Source organism: Protopterus annectens, chromosome 14.part0 (genome assembly GCF_019279795.1).
Source record: "Protopterus annectens isolate FY-2018-M chromosome 14.part0, PAN1.0, whole genome shotgun sequence".
Classification (NCBI taxonomy): Eukaryota; Metazoa; Chordata; order Ceratodontiformes; family Protopteridae; genus Protopterus; species Protopterus annectens.
In genome coordinates, this window is record NC_056748.1 from 463738696 (window position 1) to 463759491 (window position 20796).

General features: G+C 44.8%; 1 protein-coding gene across 8 annotated transcripts in view; it reads left to right on the top strand.

Annotated features, from left to right (window-relative positions):
* Positions 1–20796, top strand: part of ASCC1 (activating signal cointegrator 1 complex subunit 1) — a gene marked incomplete at its 3' end in the record, with an annotated part of 476277 nt that overhangs the window by 89463 nt on the left and 366018 nt on the right. For all 8 annotated transcript variants that reach the window (XM_044056221.1, XM_044056218.1, XM_044056214.1 and 5 more), the window contains 1 exon segment: positions 13315–13412. In XM_044056221.1, the coding sequence (XP_043912156.1) occupies positions 13315–13412 (98 nt within the window).

Here is a 20796-nt window from a genome sequence, read left to right on the forward strand (position 1 = left end):
GTACATTTCTTGGCATTGAGCCTGAGCCCATGGCTCTGGTACCAAGCATCTGTTTCTGTAAGGCCCGTTTGTAGAATATCCACATCATTTGGGGATTCAGTAATGGTTCCCAGTTTGCAGTCATCTGTGAACTTTGTTAGCCAGAGTGCCTTAGTGCTGGCCCGTACTTCAGAAAAGTAGATGCCAGACAAGCGTGGTCCTAGGACTGAACCTTGAGGTACTCCGCTTGTCACTTGTCTGGAGCTGGATTTTGAGTCAGCTGCTTTTACAGTTGGGTTCTGTCAGTAATCCAGTTGGCAACCCATCGAGTGACGTAGGGATTAATGCCCAGCTTAGTAAGTTTATCTATGATTCCAGAGTGGGGGATGGTGTCAAAAGGCCTTAGTGAGGTCCAGAAAGGCTGTGTGTACTGCCTTACCCTCTTCTACGGCTCTGGAGATTGATTCGAAGAAGTCAATCAGGTTGAGGAGACAAGATTGGCCCTTTACGAAACCAAACTGGGTGGGGTCCAGTGTTTGAAGTTTGCCAATGTCGTTGTCTAAAAGTTCCATGATAATGCATTCCATGGCTTTGCAGATCAGGCTCGTCAGACTGATGGGACGATAGTTCCCGGGATCCAAGGTGGATCCCCCTTGTGGAGTGGGATAACTGTAGCTGTGCTCCACTCATTGGGCATGAAGCCTGAGGTGAGGCTATGATTAAACATGACACTTAGGTGAGGTGCCAGTTCATTTTGTAGTTCATGTATTACACAGCCTGGGATGTCGTCTGGTCCCATGGATGCTGTATTCTTAGCTTTGGAGAGTGTGTTTTTTGCCTAGGTGGCCATGAGTACTGGAATTTGGCAATCTTTTGGTATTGGGATGGGCCCTTTAGGGGGTGAAGTTTGCACTGAATTGATCTGCCAGCATATTGGCACTATATCCTTGGGATCACTATGTTTAATGCCATTCTGTTGTAGCTCAGAGCAGATCTGAGTATTGCCATTTACATTCTTGACATAACTATAAAATGCCTTGTGGTTGTCCTTGGAATCTTTGGCAATTTTATTTTCATAACTAGCTTTGGAGGATTTTATGAGGGATCTCAGCTTCTTACTGAGGCTGGTAAGGGAGTTTTTTGCATCCTGGGATTTTCCTCTTTTCTGCAACAGTTTCTTCCTTCTGTGTATAGTTTGTTTATGGTAGGGAACCACCAGATTGGGTTCCTTTTTTTTTGGAGGAGATCATCTTGGTTCTGTTTGGAATGGCATGATTCATGCATGAGTGGATGTGCTCGTACAGGGCCTTAGTGTAGGATTCAGCAGTCGAACTTCTAGTTCCCGTCTGCATGGGTGTCAGGAAGTTTGTCACTTCTGACTTGAGTAGCATGAAGTTGACTTTGTAGAAGTTTTTTATGGAAGTTTCCCTACTGGGGGGTGGGGGTGGGATGTGGATGTCAAGGGTGATTAACTTATGGTCAGACCTGACCAACGAGGGGGAGACCACTGCTGTGGAGCATCGATCTCCCATGTTGGTAATGACCAGGTCTAGGATATTTGAGCCCCTGGTTGGGAGTATGTATTAGCTGGTCCAGGTCTAAGAACTGTTGGGCAAAGGTGTTTGTACCCGAGTAGTTTTCCCAATTAATGGCAGGGTAGTTGAAATCATCCAGTATTAGGGTGTTTGGTTGTAGCTTAATATTATCTAATATGTTTAGAAAGGTATAGTGAGAATCTTGGGGCATGGTGGGGGATCTGTAACAAGCTACAATTTGGATTGCAGTCTTACCTAGTGTTAGTTGCACCCGTAGAATTTCAGATGCATTGTGTTGGGCAACTAACTTGGAGGTGTGAATATCCTTGGTGAATATGGACACTCCTCCACCTTTAGTGCTTTGGTCCTGGTTTGGTGGCTGAAATGTGTGGTAAGAGTTGTAGCCTGGTATTACAGGGGTGCTCTCTGGAGCCTTGAACCAGGTCTCATTTACTGCACAGATATTGATGTTCTCCATTTTTAGGAGTGCCTCGAGAGAGTGAATTTCAAGGTTTAGACTTCTAACATTGAGCAGCATTACCTTCAGATTTTGCATGCTTATATCTGTTACGGTGGTGGTTTTGTCCTTTGAGCCTTGCCTAAAAAAGGCACTATAGGGGTGGCAAGAGCCTTAGCCAGTAACCTGAATCCCAGGGGCGACAGGTGCAGACCATCTCTGGCAAAGCATCGTGGTTTGTCGATCATGTCATCCCTGGCAGACAGATATTGGATCCCCTTTGAATGACACTAGAAACTTAGCCAATTGTTGAAGTCAATCATTTTGTCCTTATACTGTGGTATCATTCTGGGCGAAGGCAGGATACTGCTCAGGGCTATTATATATATATATATATATATATATATATATATATATATATATATATATATATATATATATATATATACACACACATATACAGAGAGAGAGAAAGATATGTATAGACACACACACATAAATAATACATACAGATGAAATATACACATACACACGGTTGTTTTGTTGTTGTTTACATAACCCCAAAATGACATTTTGTGTGATAAAGTGCAAAGTTTCATAGTCTAGAACTTTAGTACAGTCGGGCTGCTTGAAATTATGCAAGTATGAAAGTGATCGATTTGTGACTTTCTGGTGAAAGAATATAAAAGGAATACTGCCAAAAATGACATCATCTAAATTCTGGAGCTGTTGAAACTCTGGTAATATTTTCTTTCTTTCTTAGAACTGCTGCAACCCAAAGTTAATAGTTTTAAGTGCCCAGAGTAGTCAGGGATTGTGGGAATGCAGGAGCTTGAGCCCCTCATAAAATACATGTTTGAACTTAGTGCAGCAGTATGTAGTATTATGTAGATTTGTGATTGTGCTGAAGTGGGAAGTTTGGATTTTGGAAATGTGCTTTCTAACTTTCAATATTTGGCTTTTAAAATGTATTATTTCCACATTTGTTGTTGCATCTTAGGAATGTGCATTTTTAGAAAGGTACACACAACCTTTCTTTACTGCCTGGGCTTAGAACACTAAATCTGTGACTGTGACCTGTGGCATTATCCTGTCTGACCTCTAAGAAATGTATTTGATTTTAGTGACTGGATAGCTGTTGAGCTAGAGGCCCTTTTGCAGTGCAGATAAGAAATAAAGTAATGAAAATAACTTTTTTGAGTTCATTTCTGAATAGCAACAAGTCACTGACTTGGCTTTTTGTAAGGTTCTGAAATATTCCTTTGTAGGAAGGAACACTCCATTTCCTTTTTTTGTCCAGTCTGAAGAATAGAAAGTAGAACAAATGCACCTAAAAGCTTAGAAAACATTATTGTTTACAAAAGTAACAGTTATTGTATGAAAAGGAGTTTTCATTAACTGAAGGAAATGCCACTGTGATAGTCAAAGGGCAGCCGTCCCTTTACAACCTGTTGGAGGCTAAGCCTCATGCAACCAGTTATCAAAAGTATATGTGTGAGAATTCAGAAATGTGGATTATGTGGCTGGCAGACATTACATCCGTTGAACTAATGATTGAAAAAATTTAGCCAGACATACACTTAATTTAAGAGAAGAAAACACTTGCTTTTCCATAGGCCAAAACTTCCACACAGATACCAGCATGCAGGGTGCTTTATCCTTTCATCCATAAACTGATATATTCAGCTACAAAGTTGTTGTACCATAAGGATAAAGATGGATTCCCCTAACATTGACCTTCTTCAAGTTATAAACAGGAAAACCATTATGAAAGGGTGCTTGTGGGCCCAAGAAGGATGGTTGCTTATTTAGAGAGCTGTTGCTGTATTCTAGGCTTTTGATCTCCAATGTGTTATGTTGCAGTACATTTAGTACTCTTGAGATCCACAAGAGTAGATATGGCAGTTGAAAGGGAAATAAATAAGATATTGCTGGCTGAAAGTGAAAATGTGGAGAATAGAATTGTCAGGATCCTCTAGATGTTCTTCGTGTTTCACTGTTGCAGTCATTACATTTGGGGTAATCTGCTGGCAGGTTGCCCTCAGTCAGCCTGAATATCAAAGTCTTGGGTCCTGTGTCGGTTGCTGTCTCCTCTTCCATAACGTCAGGTTGTCAAGGGTATAAAACATGCAGCCGGCACCATTTTTTTCAGTCTTTCTTGCCGCGTGGTGCCCGAAGCAGAAGCAGTTCGCAAGTGCCGGTCGGCCGACTCCTGAAATTTTCACATTCGAGTTTCAGAACCGAAGTCTTCAATTAAAGCTAAGTACCCCATTGGGGAAACTTTTTCTTGTTTCTTACCGATGTCAGTAAAAGTTAATTGCATTACTTGTGGGAAGCAAATACCTCATAAGGAGTTTCATTTGTACTGTATTCCTTGCCTAGGCCCAGATCATAACTTGCCTTGCTGTCAGTTTTGTGCTAGATTTAACCAACGCACTATTAAGCATCGGTATATCTTTGCTTCAAAATATTTTGGAAACAGATTTAATTACCCTGAAATGTCGTCTGATAGCAATCCAACTACCGGAGTTCACAAAAAACGCAAAGAAAAGGACAGAGACCGTCGAGGTCCAGAACCGACGACGAAGCTTTTCCTAAGCCAGTCGCCGGTTCACTGGTACTCAGTGAGGTGCTTTCACAGCCCCTGATATCCACTACTTTTTGAGTCGCAGGCCTTTACCGAGACCCATGCAAAGTCCGGTATGCCATGAAATTCTCAGAGTATTGTACCCGTGGATGTCTCTCCCTCGGATGGGTCTGAAATTGCTGAGCAGGCACCGGCTTCTGAGGGTGTTTTCAGGCCTCAACATTTCTATATAAAACAGATGCCAGCTTCAAAAACAACTTCTAAGGCTAAAAAACTGACGCATGAGCCACGTGCTCAGACCCCTATGCCTAAAAAAACAGATGATCAAAATGGCTGAGGACTTAATTACCTTGATCAGGGGTTCCCAACCCCCCCCGATAAGAGGCCTAGGCAAAACCCTGATTATGAATCTTCAGATCAGGTTTCTATTTCTACTGATCAGGAATTTTCTATACCACCCTATGAGGATTCAGATGCAGAAGAATCCATCCCATCTGCATCTCCTCCTGAAGATTATTCTTTTGAAGAAACCTTGCATACTTTAAGGGAACATTTTCATTGGGAGAGTCGGGATTTCTCAGAATCAAAAAAGAGGCTTAAGGATTTCCTTCTTCCTCAGCATAGGCCTTTGGCTATACCTCTTGTATTAGACATTGTTGATGATGTGTTTTCAGAATCAAGCATGGCTCGTGATTCCTTACCTCCGGCTCCTAGTAAGCCAGACAGATATTACAGGGTTCCTGACTCCCACAAATTTTTATTCAAAAACCCTGCTGCTGATCCTGAAACTATTTCACAGGGTCCCAAAGGTGTAAAGGCCTCTACAGCCAAGAATTCCCCTCTGATAGAGATTCCAGGGTGCTGGATAGGTGGGGAAAGAAGGTTTATACGTCTGCAACATTGGCAATTAGGGCCTTAAACTGCCAGTTTCATATGCTTAAATATCAATAGCATGTTTTGGGATTATTGAAACAGAAAATGATGTTGATTTCTGAATGTGTGGAAAATAAAGAAATACAGGAATTATTGCATGCAGCAGAACAGGTTGGAAAGCATACTTTGCAATGTGGTTTTGATTCCTTGGAGGCCTCTTGCAGGGCCGCAGTTACTGGATCTGTGATTAGAAGGCATGCCTGGCTGAAGGAGCAAAATCTGCCTGATCATGTTAAAGCTAAATTGTTGGATGCACCTTTACAGCATGATACTGTGTTTGGTAATAAGGCAGAAAAGGTTTTAAAGAAAATGGAAGACAAAGCTAAATCTATGCGAATTATAAAAGATTTCTTACAAGTGCAGCCACCCAGATTCAGTAGACACTGGCCTACTAAAAATTGGTCCTTTCCTGTGTCCAACCGAGCCTCACAAGGCAAATCCAGGCGCTCAAAAGGCTCTAGATACCAATCACTGGGTAATTACAGGTCAAAGCAATGGAGTGCCTCTACCTCCAAATCTGGAGGAAACAAAGCACAACCCTACAGTAAGCAGTCTCAATGACTTCCCTCTACCATCCTCAAGCACTTATCTTTTGACAGTGCCCTTGGGGGGGAAATTATCACTTCATGCTCAAAATTGGTAGGACAAGTGGGTATTAAACATAGTATCCCAGGGGTACAGATTTCATTTCCATACCTTGCCAATTCCAAACAGTTGGCCAGATCTGCTACAAAATCAATGGACAGAGGCTCAGAAACAAGTTACATCCCTCATGGATATGGGGACTATTCAACCAGTACCAGAACAGGAAAAAGTACAAGGTTTTTATTCAAGACTGTTCCAAGTACCCAGAAAAGACAATGCCTGGCGTCCAGTACTGGATTTATCGATTTTGAACACATTCTTGGACATCCCAAAATTCAAAATGCTGACTTTACAACAGCTTCTGCCCATGCTGGGCAAGAACGCTTGGTTAATGACTCTAGACTTAAAGGAGGCATACCCACGTATCCCAATAAGGGAATCGTGCAGAAGATATCTCCGCTTCAAGGCAGGTTTTATGCATTACTAATTCTCTGTACTGCCCTTTGGCTTATCTACTGCGCCCAGGGTCTTTACAAAGTGCCTGGCACCAGTAATTGCATTTTGCAGACAAAGAAGCATAGAAATCTTTCCTTACTTGGACGACTGTCTCATTCAAGCAGAAAACAAGGACATTCTTCTTCAGCATCTGGCATTTGTAAAAAGGTGTCTAACATGCCTAGGGTACACAATAAATGAAAAGAAATCACAACTGGTACCCTCTCAAAAAATTACATTCCTGGGTGCAAGCTTGAATACAACTGCCCAGATGGCTTACCTTACGCCAGACAAACAAAGGCAACTGACTATATACTTCAAACAAATGGCAACAAAAACCCAGTTATCTGCAAGACAAATTCTGCAGGCTTTGGGGTTCATGGCATCCTGCATTCTACTAATTCCATATGCAAGACTGCATATGAGGAAACTACAGTGGTATCTAAAAAGTTTATGGAGTCAACATTGTCACAGCCTGGAAACAATGATTCCTCTCATTCCCTGCCTACAACAGGAGTTTCTTTGGTGGGCAGAGACTCACCAGAACATGGGATGGTCTTTCACTCTACCCCCTGCCACCCAAACCCTAACTGCAGACGCATCCGACTATGCTTGGAGGGCCCACCTGGCGGGGAGATGCATTCAGGGCATATGGAGCCCAAAACAAATGCATCTGCATATCAACCAGAAAGAGATGTTAGCTGATCAGAATGCTCTGACAGCCTTCAAGGACTTACTTCATCCAGGACAACTACTGATAAAGACGGACAGCACCATGGTTATGTGGTACATGAACAAGCAGGGGGGTATACATTCCTTCCCCCTTTGCAGACTAGCCATGGCATTGTGTGACACAGCCTTGACTTACCAAGTACATCTTCAAGCTCAATTCCTGCCAGGAAAACAAAATACTCTGGTAGATGACCTAAGCAGAAATCTTATGGACCCTCACGAGTGGAAACTGGATCCACAAGTCTTCAACATGATAACAGAGAAATGGTGTAGTCCAAACATAGATCTGTTTGCCTCTCCCCAAAATTATCAACTGGACAAATTCTGCACAAGGACTTATCACAGATACGCATGGAAAGTGGATGCCCTATCAGTCTACGCCTTTCCTCCTCTGCCTCTTCTCCCCAAGGTCTTACTAAAGGTCAGACAGGAAAAACCAAAAATGATCCCAATTGCCTTGGACTGGCCTCGCCAGCACTGGTACCCAATTCTAAGGAATATGGTACTTGCCTCAAATACGTCATCTACTGTCTCAGCAGAGCAATCAATCCGCTCCGAACTCTGAACCTGGCAGCGTGGTTGATCATGTAATTATTCAAAAAAACACCTCTCAGTAAATCTGTGATGGATGTCATTTTGGAAGCCAGAAGGCCTAGTACTAGAAAATCTTATTCTGATAAATGGAAGAGATTCTGTGCTTGGAACCAAGCACAAGGAACGGAAACAGCAAAGCCAAATATTCCTCAGATTTTACAATACTTGACTGAGATGCTTGACAAGGGCCTATCTTTTTTATCAATAAAAATCCATGCCTCTGCCATCTCGGCTCATTACAACACAGAGCCTCCCATCTTTTCTCATCCTCTGCTAAAACAGTATCTTCAGTATCTTAGAGGGGCCAAAAATTTAAGGCCTCCAAGAAGATCACCAACTCCTGCATGGGACCTCAATTTTGTGCTGGAAAAGCTCACCCTGCCTCCTTTTGAACCAGCAGCTACTGCGGATATAAAGTTTTTATCTTGGAAAACAGCTTTCCTTCTGGCAATCACTTCAGCAAGATGGGTTTCAGAACTACAGGCCCTCATGGCTGTGGAGCCTTTTATTACATTTTACCTGGACAGGGTGTCCCTCAGGACCAATCCTTCCTTTATGCCTAAGTGGTTTATTCACCTGTCAAATTTTTACCCAAATCCGCAGAACAAGTGGGAGTGGATTCTGCATTCCTTGGACGTACACAGACAACTAAGATTCTACTTAAACAGGACCAAATCTCTAAGAAAGTCTGAGCAACTACTGGTGGCATTTGCTGCAGGATCAGAGGGGAAGGCTATTTCAAAGCAGACTATATTTCAAAGTGGATAAGCCACTGCATTCATTTCTGCTACTTGCATCATGGTAAACCGGTGCCCAAGGGAATCAGGTTACATTCCACCAGGGCTGCATCTACCTCAGCAGCTTTTCTCAGATGAGTTCCAACCAAAGACATTCTAGAAGCTGCTACTTGGAGCTCTGTTCTTACATTTACAAAGCATTATCATTTGCCTCTCTTCTCTACGTCCAGGGCAGGCTTTCCCACTGCAGTTCTGCAGGGCCTTCTAGCCGCTCCTAATGCTATTTAGTTCCAGCCTCCCACCCATAGCTTTGGGATTCTACCCAAATGTAATGACTGCAACAGTGAAACACGAAGAACATAGTACAGTTGTGTACACTTACCATAAATATAGATGAACGAAGTGTATTCAGTGTTGCAGTCCGGGTTACCCACCCGCCATCCCCCTTTTTTCTAGAACTTCTCTTTCCTTCACTATATTCTAAAGCCTTTGTGGTGTATTTGCTTTTAAATGAAGGTAAAGTTTTATGTTGTTACAATTGCATTTATATATATATTGTAGTTTATATATATATGTATATATATATATATATATATATATATATATATATATATATATATATATTTATTTTTTGCTCCCCATTTGGGGGGCACCTGACATCTGGGGCAAGAAAAACTGAAGAAAATGGCGTCTGCTGCATGTTTTATACCCCTGATGACCTGACGTCATGGAAGAGGAGACAGCAACTGACACAGGAACCAAGACTTTGATATTCAGGCCGACTGAGGGCAACCTGCCAGCAGATTACCCCAAATGTAATGACTGCAACAGTGAATACACTCAAACATCTACATTTATGGTAAGTGTACACAACTGTACTTTGCTTAGTAGCCTCATGATGAAGATAACCATTTGGAAAAAAGAGGTATCAGGCACTACATTGAATGATTCAGAATTAAATAGTGAAGTGGCTTGGCTGAGGTAGGAACAGGCCACTATTAGCAATTGGGGGGTTGTGGGTTGTGCGACTTTGTGGTAGATTAAGTCAAATACAAGGTCAGTGTAAGAGTGGTGTTACTTTGTAGTAGGAGGAGTATGAGCAGGGAGATGTAGGAGTTGCAAGCATTAATGCAGGAGGGGAGTGTGTACATTGCAGGTATTACAGAAACATGGGACAGTGAGGAGAGGAGCTGGATCATGGAGATGCGAGAGTACAGGTTGTTCAAGAATGTCTGAGAAGGGAGCGATGGATGTGGATTAGTAGCCTTTTTAAAGGGGGTCATTAGGTGAAAATTCAGAGAGTAGGAGGAGCATCACCCCAAGGGGGGGGGGGGTGAAATGTTCAGTACTAGAACCTCTGATAAGTGCCTTGGCATATAAGAGAAGTGGGGGCTACTAGAAGATATTTTATTGTCATCCAGACACATTGAAGGAAGAGCATGAGGGAGCGGAGGAGTGTAAGTGATATAACTAGGATGACTAAAGGAGCAGCATAGAAGGAAGAAGGTAGTAATTATGGGAATATGACTCTACCAAGAACAAATTGAGAAATTACAAACTCCAGGGTAAAAAGGGAGTAGGAGTTGACTGGGGTATTTAACCATGAGAGGTTCATCCAGCTGGTACAGGACTATACCGCAAAGGATAGAACTGTAAATATTCTGCTAGGGTAGAGGGGGTCTGTGTATGGATTTTAAGGGTAACGATTGTTATGTGAGATTGTGGATTATGCTCACCTGGGAAATTGTCAAAAAGGAGTTAGGTGACTGGAAGCAAAGTGAAGGAGGAAATCAAGCAATGGGAATGTTCCAGAGATGGGGTACTCAGAGATGTAAGGATTTTAGGAAGGGGCAAAAAGAGAAGAAGCTCATTATAACTACTTAGGAATGTGTGGGTAGCAATTTAGGGAAGATGGGGTTTACAAGAGTTGGAAGGAAGGGTTGGCGGGTGTAGAAGGTATAGTCCAAAAGTGGAGAGAGTAACAAAAGCAAACTTTGAATGGAGTTTAGCAGAAGTGTGTGTGTTCGGCCTGACAAGGGCTTCCAAGAGAGATAGCAGAAAGGCTGATAAGAATAGACTAGAGCCAACTGGGTAACAATGGGAAGAGGATCCTGAAAGAAGGGACTAGGAAAAGTACTGAATAATTATTTTTTCTGAATTATTCGCTGTGGAAAGTATGGGAAGGGTGCCATGCTGAAAGAGTGGAGAAGCACACTGAACAGATGAGTAGGAAGACACCTTGATAGACAGGGAGAAGGTGTTAGTAGGAAGTGCCTGCTTCTTTGAAGGTAAAGCACAGGGACCAGATAGGCTATCTCCCAGGACTGTCCTGAAACCAGCCAGTGTACTTGCGTAGTTTCCGGTTAGATGTCATCAGCATATGAATGTCCAGCTGCAAAAGTAAGTGAAGATAGCAAGTGTAGTTCAATACACATGAAAAAAACTATAGAACTACAGGCCTGTTAGCAAAGCTGCAGTGGCAGAGAAAGCCATGGAAAATCTGAATCTTCCAGAAGCATATTTGGAAATTCCATGCTTCAGGGGCAAGAGACTGAGAGAGAGAAAATCAGAGTTGATTGAAGTCTTGAACTATGAGAGGTTCAGCCAGCTGGTGAATAACTTTTACCAGAGAAGACAGAATTCCGGGTGTAGTTCTAACTAAGGTGGAAGGGAGCAAGAATGTCCAGAATAAAGTGCCGTTAGCCAACAGCCATCATGCTACTCTGTGGCTTAGTGTAGGGGAAGGGTAAGAACATATAATAGTATACTATAGGGGAGGGGAGTATGATGAACTGGAGAAGAGGGTTAAGGATGACTTGGGGATCTATGGACAATCTGAAGGAGTAATCAAATTTTGAGAATGGATCAGGAATGTATGGTGCATGGTTGTGAAGAAAGGCTTCAGGAAAAAAACAAAAAAGGCAAAAAAGAGGCCATTGCAGTTATACAGAAGGCAAGGCTAATAACAAGGGCACGAGAAAGGACAATCATGCTGTGGAAGTGGGGGTAGGAGAAGTAGCAAAGGCAATGTACAAAGAGGAAAACAAGAAGGACAGGAATGATACAGGCTGAATGGGAGTTGAGAGAAGAGCCAAGAGAAAGAACAAAGGCTTTTATTAGTTATATAAAAGAAGGAACGACAGCAGGGACCGGTTTTGCCAGGCTGAATAAAGATGAGAAGGAGATCATGAAAGATTGACACAAAGCAGATATAAAATGAATATTTTGCTTCATGCTTTATAATGAAAAGCAAAAGGAGGGTGCCTTGCTTGGAGGGAGTTAGGGCAGAGTAGGGATGGCAATGCTGATACCAGGATAGAGAGAGAGAGGAGGTTGAAAGAGAACTGACTTCTTTAAGGGAGGATAAAGCAGAAGTCAGATGAGTTTCATCCCAGGATCGTCAGAAGTCTGCATGTTTGGTATCTGGAATATCCACTGATTAAGATTTTTAGCCATGGAGGACAGCAGCTGCAGTATGCCTGTACAGAGATGGGGCAAGTAAAATCCAGTTACATGCCTGTTATCCTAACAGCAATGTTATAAAAAGTCAGAGAAAATCCAGAGGGAAAAGCTGGTTATTTTCCTGAAGGACAGCAACTTCTAGGATTACAAAAACCAACATGGGTTCATGACCATGAGGGGCTATCAGATAAACACAGTCTAGTTGTATTATGGGGTTGTATGGTAATTTGACAAGGGAATATCATTATAAGTTGTCTACTAGGACTTCAGCAAGGCCTTTGGCTCAGCCTTGCACAGGAGTCTTCTAGGAAGACTGCAAGAGTTGGGGAGGGGCAGAATAGAACTGGATTTCTGCATGGTAAAATGATAGGACATGGAAGAGTACGAGAGAAGGAATGTCAGGAATAAGGAAATATAAGTAATGTACTGTGAAGGTTTCTTTTGGATCATGTACCCCACTTTATGTTCATTAGAACAGAGAACAAAGTCAGACTTTTCACTGATGACAGATGGTTATGGACTGCAGGGATAACTGGGGGAAGGTGGCAGCTGATGTTCAGTGCAGATAGATGCAAAGTGCTTTGCCAAAGTCACAGCAACCTTTAGTGTGAAACGGAGGGTAGTGGAAATGAGGTAACAGTATAAGAAAATTATTTATGAATGTTGATCACTCTGCTCAGAGTGCCCAATTTAGGGTAAATTTTAGGCCTGGTTTATAGTAAAACATGCCTGGAGGTTTCAGGCATTTGCAGTATTCCAGGATAAGTAGCAGTACTGCTTTTCTCTTGTGTGGTGGTGTTTTTTTTTTTTTTAAAGGATAACTCTACTGTAACATGTATTACATGCTGTAAAGGAGATCGAGTTTTATTTTGGAGAAGAACTAATGCTGTGTTTACATACTTTATAGCATTTGGTGTTTTGAGGTAAAGTCAAGTCAAACACTGTAGTTCTCCTCATTATAGATTCTCTTGCTTTTGGGATTCTAAAAGACGGCAGAGTTTTCTTCTACCTTAGAATGCACATACCAGACATAAATACATATTTAGAGAAAGAAGTGGCTGTCCTATTGTATCTGAAAAGTATTGATGATCTTGGGATGCTAGCATTCTAGTTGTGCACTGCTGAACTTTAAACAATTTTCTGCTAATATCTCTTGAGATGAAATGTTCACCCATTATATATTGTTCCTTAGTGTGATTAATCTGCTCTTTTTTGTAGGTATATCATTGGTAAGAAAGGAGAGACTCGGAGAAAAATAGAGAATGAGACAAGGACCTCACTTAACATTCCAAAGCCTGGAGTGGAAGGAGAAATAGGTAAATTTCAGGAAGAGTTGTTTTATATTAAGGATGCATGGTCATTCAGACTTGGATAGAAGTTGGCATTCATTTCTATGGTTAGGGTCTGAGCTTAGCTGATTGATGCTAAAGATGTTGCGCACAGTCTGGTAAACTAGTGTTTTGTGTAATATTTTTTTTAAATGACAGTTTTAAAGATCGTGTCTTTCGGCTTTTCCCGGTTAGGGGTCGCCACAGCGGAACTCCGGTCCGCTAATGATTGGCACCGACTTGCCAGGCCTGACGCACAACAGGAGCGGCCTTAGGTCAACTGGTGCCCTAGGCAAAAGGGCTCCACGGCACCCCCTAACACACCACCTGGTGCCCCCATCCTGGTCTACCTACACCAAATAAACACTGGAAAAGCCCCCCTGCTAGAGTGGCGCCCTAGGCGGCCACCTAGTTGGCCTATGCCTAAGGCTGGCTATGACGCACAACCTTCAACGAAGGTACGCCCATTCACGCATGTCTCCACGCAGAAGATGCTCTAGCTGAGAATCGAACCGGATGGTGTCTTACTGTGAGGCGACAACGCTACCGCAGCACCACGTTTTAAAGATATAGTTAGTTAAATACGATTGAAAAAGCGAACGTTGTTAACTTGAATGCAAAAGGTTTTGTGGTAGTGATGTTTTTCTTAGTTCAGAGAAATTTCTGCTAAAAACTCTGAGGAAAATATAAAAATGTTAAAATGTTTAATTTTGATGTTGAAAGTCTTCTCGTTCATCTCACTGGAAAGTCTTAATTCTAAAATCTAACAGGTTTTTAGAGCAACTTTAGTGGCCAGCTCAAGGTAAAAACTCTGCTGTATGTGCATTTTTATGGTTGCAAAGATTTCCAGTGTAATGAAAAAAAAACAGTAAATTAAATATTTTGTAATCTTTAGTAAATGGTAAAGCTAGTCTACCAGGACAAATGGTCTTTTTTAGTACTAATGTATTGGTTTTCAGGATGAACTGTGGCTTTTCATTTCCCTTTCCAGTGGTTGTTTGCTTGTTATGGGAAATGCAGAATTTGTAGATCTGATACTGGAGGCATTCTACAGTGAGTTACTGTTGGTATTCCTTATCTGTCCTCAGCTTTCCAGTCTTTTCTTCTGTCACACCCATACTCAGAGGCATGCATGTTCCTTCTGGTGCTGACTGATATCAGGTTCTGATCTAGGATAGCATAGCTAGCCTCTACATTACTATTTTTCCCTAACATTCACATATTTGGATCTTAATTCTGGCATACATCATGGAAAATATTTCACATTCAGTAGCTGGAGGACCAAACACTTCTGAGTTTTCCTTTTGCCTTCAAATCAAAACCCAGGAACCAGACAAGTAATCTCTGTACTGCCTAGATGTGAAACAATGTCAGTCACTTCGGTAGGCACTATCACTTCATCCCAGAGATATAGAAGAGAGGGGTTGGAGGTCTGTATGACTTCACTGAAGATGACAGAAGTTGAGGATGCCCATTACAGGGATCAGCAGGAGGGTCCCTTTGTTTGATTCAGGCTGGTACTGAAGCATCAAAAGAAAGTGAAGGTCCGACATTGCTCATACCCTCCTACAGGTAAGGTAGCCCCATGGGCAAGTTTCTCCACCATTAGGAAAGAGGCAAGCTTGGGTATATCTGCAAAAGAAAAAGAGGTCTGTGAGAAGTGTACCTCAGGCATTTACTGTAAGGGGTATATCCCAGCATGTCATCACCTCTCCTTAATGCTGAACAGCAGGATCATGCTTTGATATGGCCTACTTGTGTGAAACAGTCCCTCTTATACACTGGTGTGGGCTCAGTGGTAGCACTCAATAGTAAGGGCATCTCTCCCCAGGCCTCTCCTGTCCTGAGTCCTATAGTGCTTGCCAACCTAAGCTGAATAAGGTCCCTTGGAGCATTCAGTACCAGAAATGCTCAGAGAGTAGGATCAAAGGTTAATCATGCTGTAGCTGTTTAGCATCTGTAGCATTATCAACAGCTGTAGCATGATTTATATTTGGTTCTGTTCTATAGTAGATGTTTCCCATGGTGCAGGAGTTCTGTTGTCTGATCTTTCCCTAATGCATGCTGTTCTCCACTTGCATTTGATAAGTATAGGAATAACCCATTCCAGAGCCAAGGTTCAATGAGTTGTTTTTTTTCTTTTCTTTGCTTTTCCTTTGTCTGCTGGTAAGGGGAATCAGAGGCCATCCTCTCAGGAATGGAAAGGTAAAACTTGATCGGAAGTAGTTAACTTCATTTGATTACCAACCTGTGAGTTTTGGATCCGATACGGATCTGAGCCGGCAGCTTGCCAAGCTAAAGATCCGAGCTCCTCCTCCTTACCCATACTACACTGCGACCTCCTTCCAATCCTCGTATCTCACTTGCCGCAGCTTAACCAAGATGGGATCTTTGAGCTCCAGGCAGGTAAAGTGTTTTTGTTTCACCAAACTGTAGCTGTGCGCTGTGTTAGTGTGTGTGTAGTTAGTCAGTTTTTTCCCCTGTTTAATCCTTGGTTTTCCGTTAAAAAAAAAAAAAAAAAAAAAAAAAGTAGAGAAAAGAAAGTTTAAATTTGTAAACTTTCCCCTAGTGTATGCCTCCCCTTCCCTCTCTTGGTGTGTGTGTGTGTGTGTGTGTGTGTGTGTGTGTGTGTGTGTGTGCACGTTTGGCTAGTTCGCCTTGTTTATTGTAGGTGGCTATGTCAGAGTTGCAAAAACCGACTTTTTCTAAATGCACAGTGTGTGGCCAAAAGCTGTCGCCGGCCAATGGTCACACACTGTGCGTGGTTTGTTTAGGGGTTCCTCATCTTACTTCGGGCTGCAAGATATGCGCAGCCTTCAACCCTCGGGCCCTGCGGGATCGCAGGACCAAGCCGATTCTGGCTGGTCTTCTTCCAGCCGAACCAGCGACGAGTTTTCTTCCTCTTCTTCGGCCACGGCTGTGGCTGTTCAAGCTTCTGGCCCTCCTCCCCTGTCTGGGACACCCACTTCAAAACAGGGAGATAGATAGGCCAGGAAGGAGAAGCATAGAGAGAAGGATAAAGAAACAGAAAAAGAGAGAGATAGAGACAAGGAGAGGGGTCGTAAGAGACAAGCAGACTCTGATCCTTTGGCCCCACCTGCTAAAGTAGTCTCCACATCAGAAAAAGTTACTAGTCCGTCTTCCCCTTGGCTCCGTTCTCCAAGATTCTCCCCGGAGCCGGAGGAGGAGGCGGCTCGGGCCGCTTTGAGGTCTTCCTCGCATCGGCCCTCCTGACCGGTGTCGGTGGCGTCCTCCAGATCCACAAGGAGCCTCTCTGAAGCTGACATGGACTGGATGATGAGAAGGTTCTTGCAGACTCAATTTCAGATGTGAGTGTTGCTGGCTCCTCCTCCCGCCAGAGCGGGGAGTTCGGCTCCAATGTTCACCCTGATAGCTCCTTCTCCGATCCATCCTCTGGTTTACGAGTCCCTGGATCCGAGGAGCCCCCGAGTCAGGGGGTCGGTGCCAATGGTCCCTCCATCCTCAACTCCGGCCATGCCCTCGAGTCTGTCAGATCCTATGTCGGATCCAAGCTCTTGTAGCCGAGATCTGGGCTTCGGATCTGAGTTGATGTGTGTCATCAGCCCTGTTGTGGTTGGGGCATACCATCCCTCTGGGTCTGACTGTTCTGGGCTCTGCTCCAATTCCCTCATTGGATCCGAGGGGCACGGCTACCTGTCCCACCAGTTTCAGGGAAGCTGGTTCCCCTTCGGCCTTCGACATTGTGGAGAGGGTACTCTCAGGAGGATCGAGATCCCTCACTCTTTCCCCGAAGTCCGCCCCTGCTCCCTCGCAGTTGAGTATGTCTTCTATCATCCAGTCCTCCCAGGGACAGCCTGTATCTGATATGCCCCAGACGGTTCCCCTTGAAGAATATGAGACTGTTTTGTGAGCCACCCCCCACCCCCTCGAGGAGGTCTCTCTCAAATGCCAGTGCAAGAAGAGGCACATGGACTCCATCGAGTCCCTCACTGAGGATACCAACTTGGAGGAAGGGGAAGACTCCCCCAGATCGCCCCCGAAGACATCTCCTTTGGAGACATAATGGAAATTCTCCGCCAGAGGGGGGGTGCTGGTCCACCCAAAAGCCTTCCTTGGACAAGTCAGTATTTCCGGAGGCATTCGACGCAGGCCCATCTACCTCTTGGATGCCCCCCCCGGCTGATCCTCTGGCAGACCTCATTACCAGCAGAGCTTGGAAGGAACTGGGCACAGTAGAGCCAATACCAAAATGGCCAGATAAAGTATGGAGCCCCCCTGCTGACAGGCCCACATGGAGTAAGGGTTCCCCAGTTGATGCAATGGTGGTGACAGCAGCCACCAAAAAGGAACTGGCCCAGGAAAGTTCCTCAGTCCATCCTTCGGACAAGGAGTCTAGGGCGATGGATCGCCTTGGAAAGCAGACGTTTGCTTCAGCTACCTTTGCTATAAGGGTACTGAACTACATGGCCCACTGGATTAGACTTCAGCGCGACCTTGTGAAAGAGTACGCGGAGTCTCCCCCGGAGTCCTTTTTGGACTAGGAGAAATGGTAATTCTCAGCTCATATAGCCATTCTTAAGTAGGTTTCAAATATGTCCATGCGTTTACTTTCTCACACCACCGAGGGAGCCGCTAGGGTGGGCGGGTCCAGTATTGCCATGAGGCATCATGCCTGTCTCCGGCTTTGCAATTTTTCGGAACCTTTCAAGGCGTCCTTCGCGAATGCCCCTTTTGACGGTTCAACCCTGTTTGGAAAGACCGAGACATGCTAGTCCAGAGTGTGATAAGGATAGGAAGACGCTGTCAGCCGTCTGGATCCGTTTCTCCAACCCTCAATGGTCCTTCTCCAGGAACCAGCGAGGGCAGAAGAAGTTGTGGATGTTATGTGATCCTATCTCGCCTACATTCTGTACTGATGGGTTACTCGGCATGCTATACTATAGAACAAAGTCTCTTATTGGCTGAGCTATCCCATATCCCAGGATGCACCACCACTGCTTCCCCAGATCTCATTTGCCGCTTTACAGCAAAGACGTGGTCTTGGACTTGGCTTTGCTAAGTGCTTTTTTCTTCAAAGAATTTCTGTCAGAAATTTTTGATTCATATACCCAAAAGCTGTTTTAACAGCTATCGTTGTTGTGTGACTGAGTTTTGAGTGATTTTTCTGGTAAACTTGTCCTTAATTTGAGGGAAAGGATCCCGTTTCAGTTAGAGGGGCCTTGCCCTCGCGCGTGTTGAAGTATTTAGTGTGAGTTTTATTGTAGTGTTATAGTTTAGTTGGGCAAGTAATCCCGTTTATGTTAGAGGGGTCTTGTCCTTATTTACTCTTCTTTAACAAAGTTTTTGAAGTTAGTAGCAGTGTTTGTGTAAACATGTCGAAAGAGCATAGACCTTCTGGGTTCAAAAAATGCCCTAAATGCAGCTACAAGATGTCCATAACGGACGATCACTCATTGTGTGTGTATTGTTTAGGCCCTAAACATCTTCAGGAGTCCTGTAGCGTTTGTCACGCCTTTTCCTCCCGAGTCCTCCAAGAGAGGAAAAACAAATTGATTCTAAAAGGGCTTATTACACCTTCTCTTGAGGAGGCTTTATCTTCCTCTTCACCATCGAAGAAAAAGAAATCGTCGGCTCCGACCAGCCCGTCGGAACTGGCCACAAAGAAATCTCGGCAGGCTTCTCCATCGGCTCCACGGACTTTGGAGCCGAGGGCGGAACGGTCTGCCTCGATGCCTCCAGCCTCGACTCCTCTGGCTTCGGAGCCGACGGCTAGAGCTTCGAGAGGCGGGTCACCTTCATCGGCTCCACTGTCTTCGGAGCCGATGAGAGTTTGCCCGCTCAGACTCTTCCCTTCGGCGAAGTCCACTTCGCCCGAGGGAAATTGCTATGGTTGTGGAGTCTCCTCGGCATCGATATTTATCGAGACGATTCGAGCCGGTCCCCAGTCCTTCGAACCGGTGGAGAAGTCGACTCAACTCGTTCGATCTCTTCTCGGTCTTCGAGAATGTCGGATTCGGACATAGACAGGGTACTTCAAAGGCTGTTTCAGTCTCCAGTCTTCCAAAAGTTGGTTTCGGCTCCAGCCCAGTCGGCTCCAGAGCCGATTGCCCACCCTGTTGTCTTGATTCCTCCTCCAACAGCCTCGGCACCGTTGGAGTCGGTGCTGGTGGAGCCGGTGGAGGTTTTCGGGTCGGCTCCGACCCTTACTCCAACCCCGCCCTTCGGGTCGGAGTTCGGTACATGGACCTCCTCGGTCGGCCCTGGGGGTGACGCTTCGGGACCGATTTTTTCGGTTCCGAGCCTCCCTCTCGGTGCTTCGGCTGTGGGAGTGCCGTCTACTGTTGTGGCCTGGGGGTCGGACCTTCCCAAGACTCTGGGGGTCCGGCCTTCAGGGCCATGAGGAGTGCTTTGGCCAAATCTTCTTTGGCTACCTCCACCATCTCTCCGGCACCTTCCCTTGGCACGGAGACTGGTTCCTTTGTTGTCCCCCTGTCTCAAGACAGCGGAGCCCTGGGGCCTGAGGTCACCCCCATGGGGGGTTCCCCCCTTCCTGGAGGTCCTTCCGGGCTCTTCGAGGAACCCCAAGGAAGAGACAGTGCAAGAGGAAGCACGTAGACTCCCCTGACGAGTCTGTCACCTCGGACACCGACCTCGATGATGCGGAGGGGTCCCCCAAGTCATCCTCGGATGATGTCTCCTTTGCGGACATCTTAGAAATCCTGAAGCAACGAGGCGACTGGCAGTCCAAACCCCCTTCTGCTGAGGAGTCTGTATTCCTCAAGGCCTTCGGGGCTCAGCCCTCCGCTTCCTGGGTGTCTCCGCCCTTCGATGAGCTTCTGGATTTGATCTCTCGAAGGGCGTGGGAGCACCCGGATTCTGTGGAACCGGTGCCAGCTCGCCCCAATAAATTTCTTTCAGCCCCCCCCCCGAAAAGGATTTTCTCTTCAAAGGTGTGGCTGTAGATGCCCCGGTGGTGGCATCTGCTACCCAACAAGATGTGGCAGAGGCGTCGTCCATCCATCCTCCTAATAAAGAGTCCAGGAGCATGGATCGGTACGGGAAGTGCACCCTTACTTCAGCAGCCTTTACTTTAAGGTCTCTGAATTATCTGACGCACTTCACCAGACTTCAGAGGGATCTGGTCAAGGAACTTTCAGATACCCTCTCTGGTAACCTACCTGAGCAGTTGGCCCAGACGGTTAGCTCTCAGCTGGCTACCTTATCATCATTATCAAACTCGTCCATGAGGCTCATTTTGTATGCAGCCGAGGGGGCGAGTAGAGCAGCGGGAACAGGTGTTGCTCTACGGAGACAAGCCTGGCTCCGCCTGTGTCACTTTGCGGAAGCCTTCAAGTCTTCCTTTGCCGACGCTCCCTTCGATGGGTCCTCT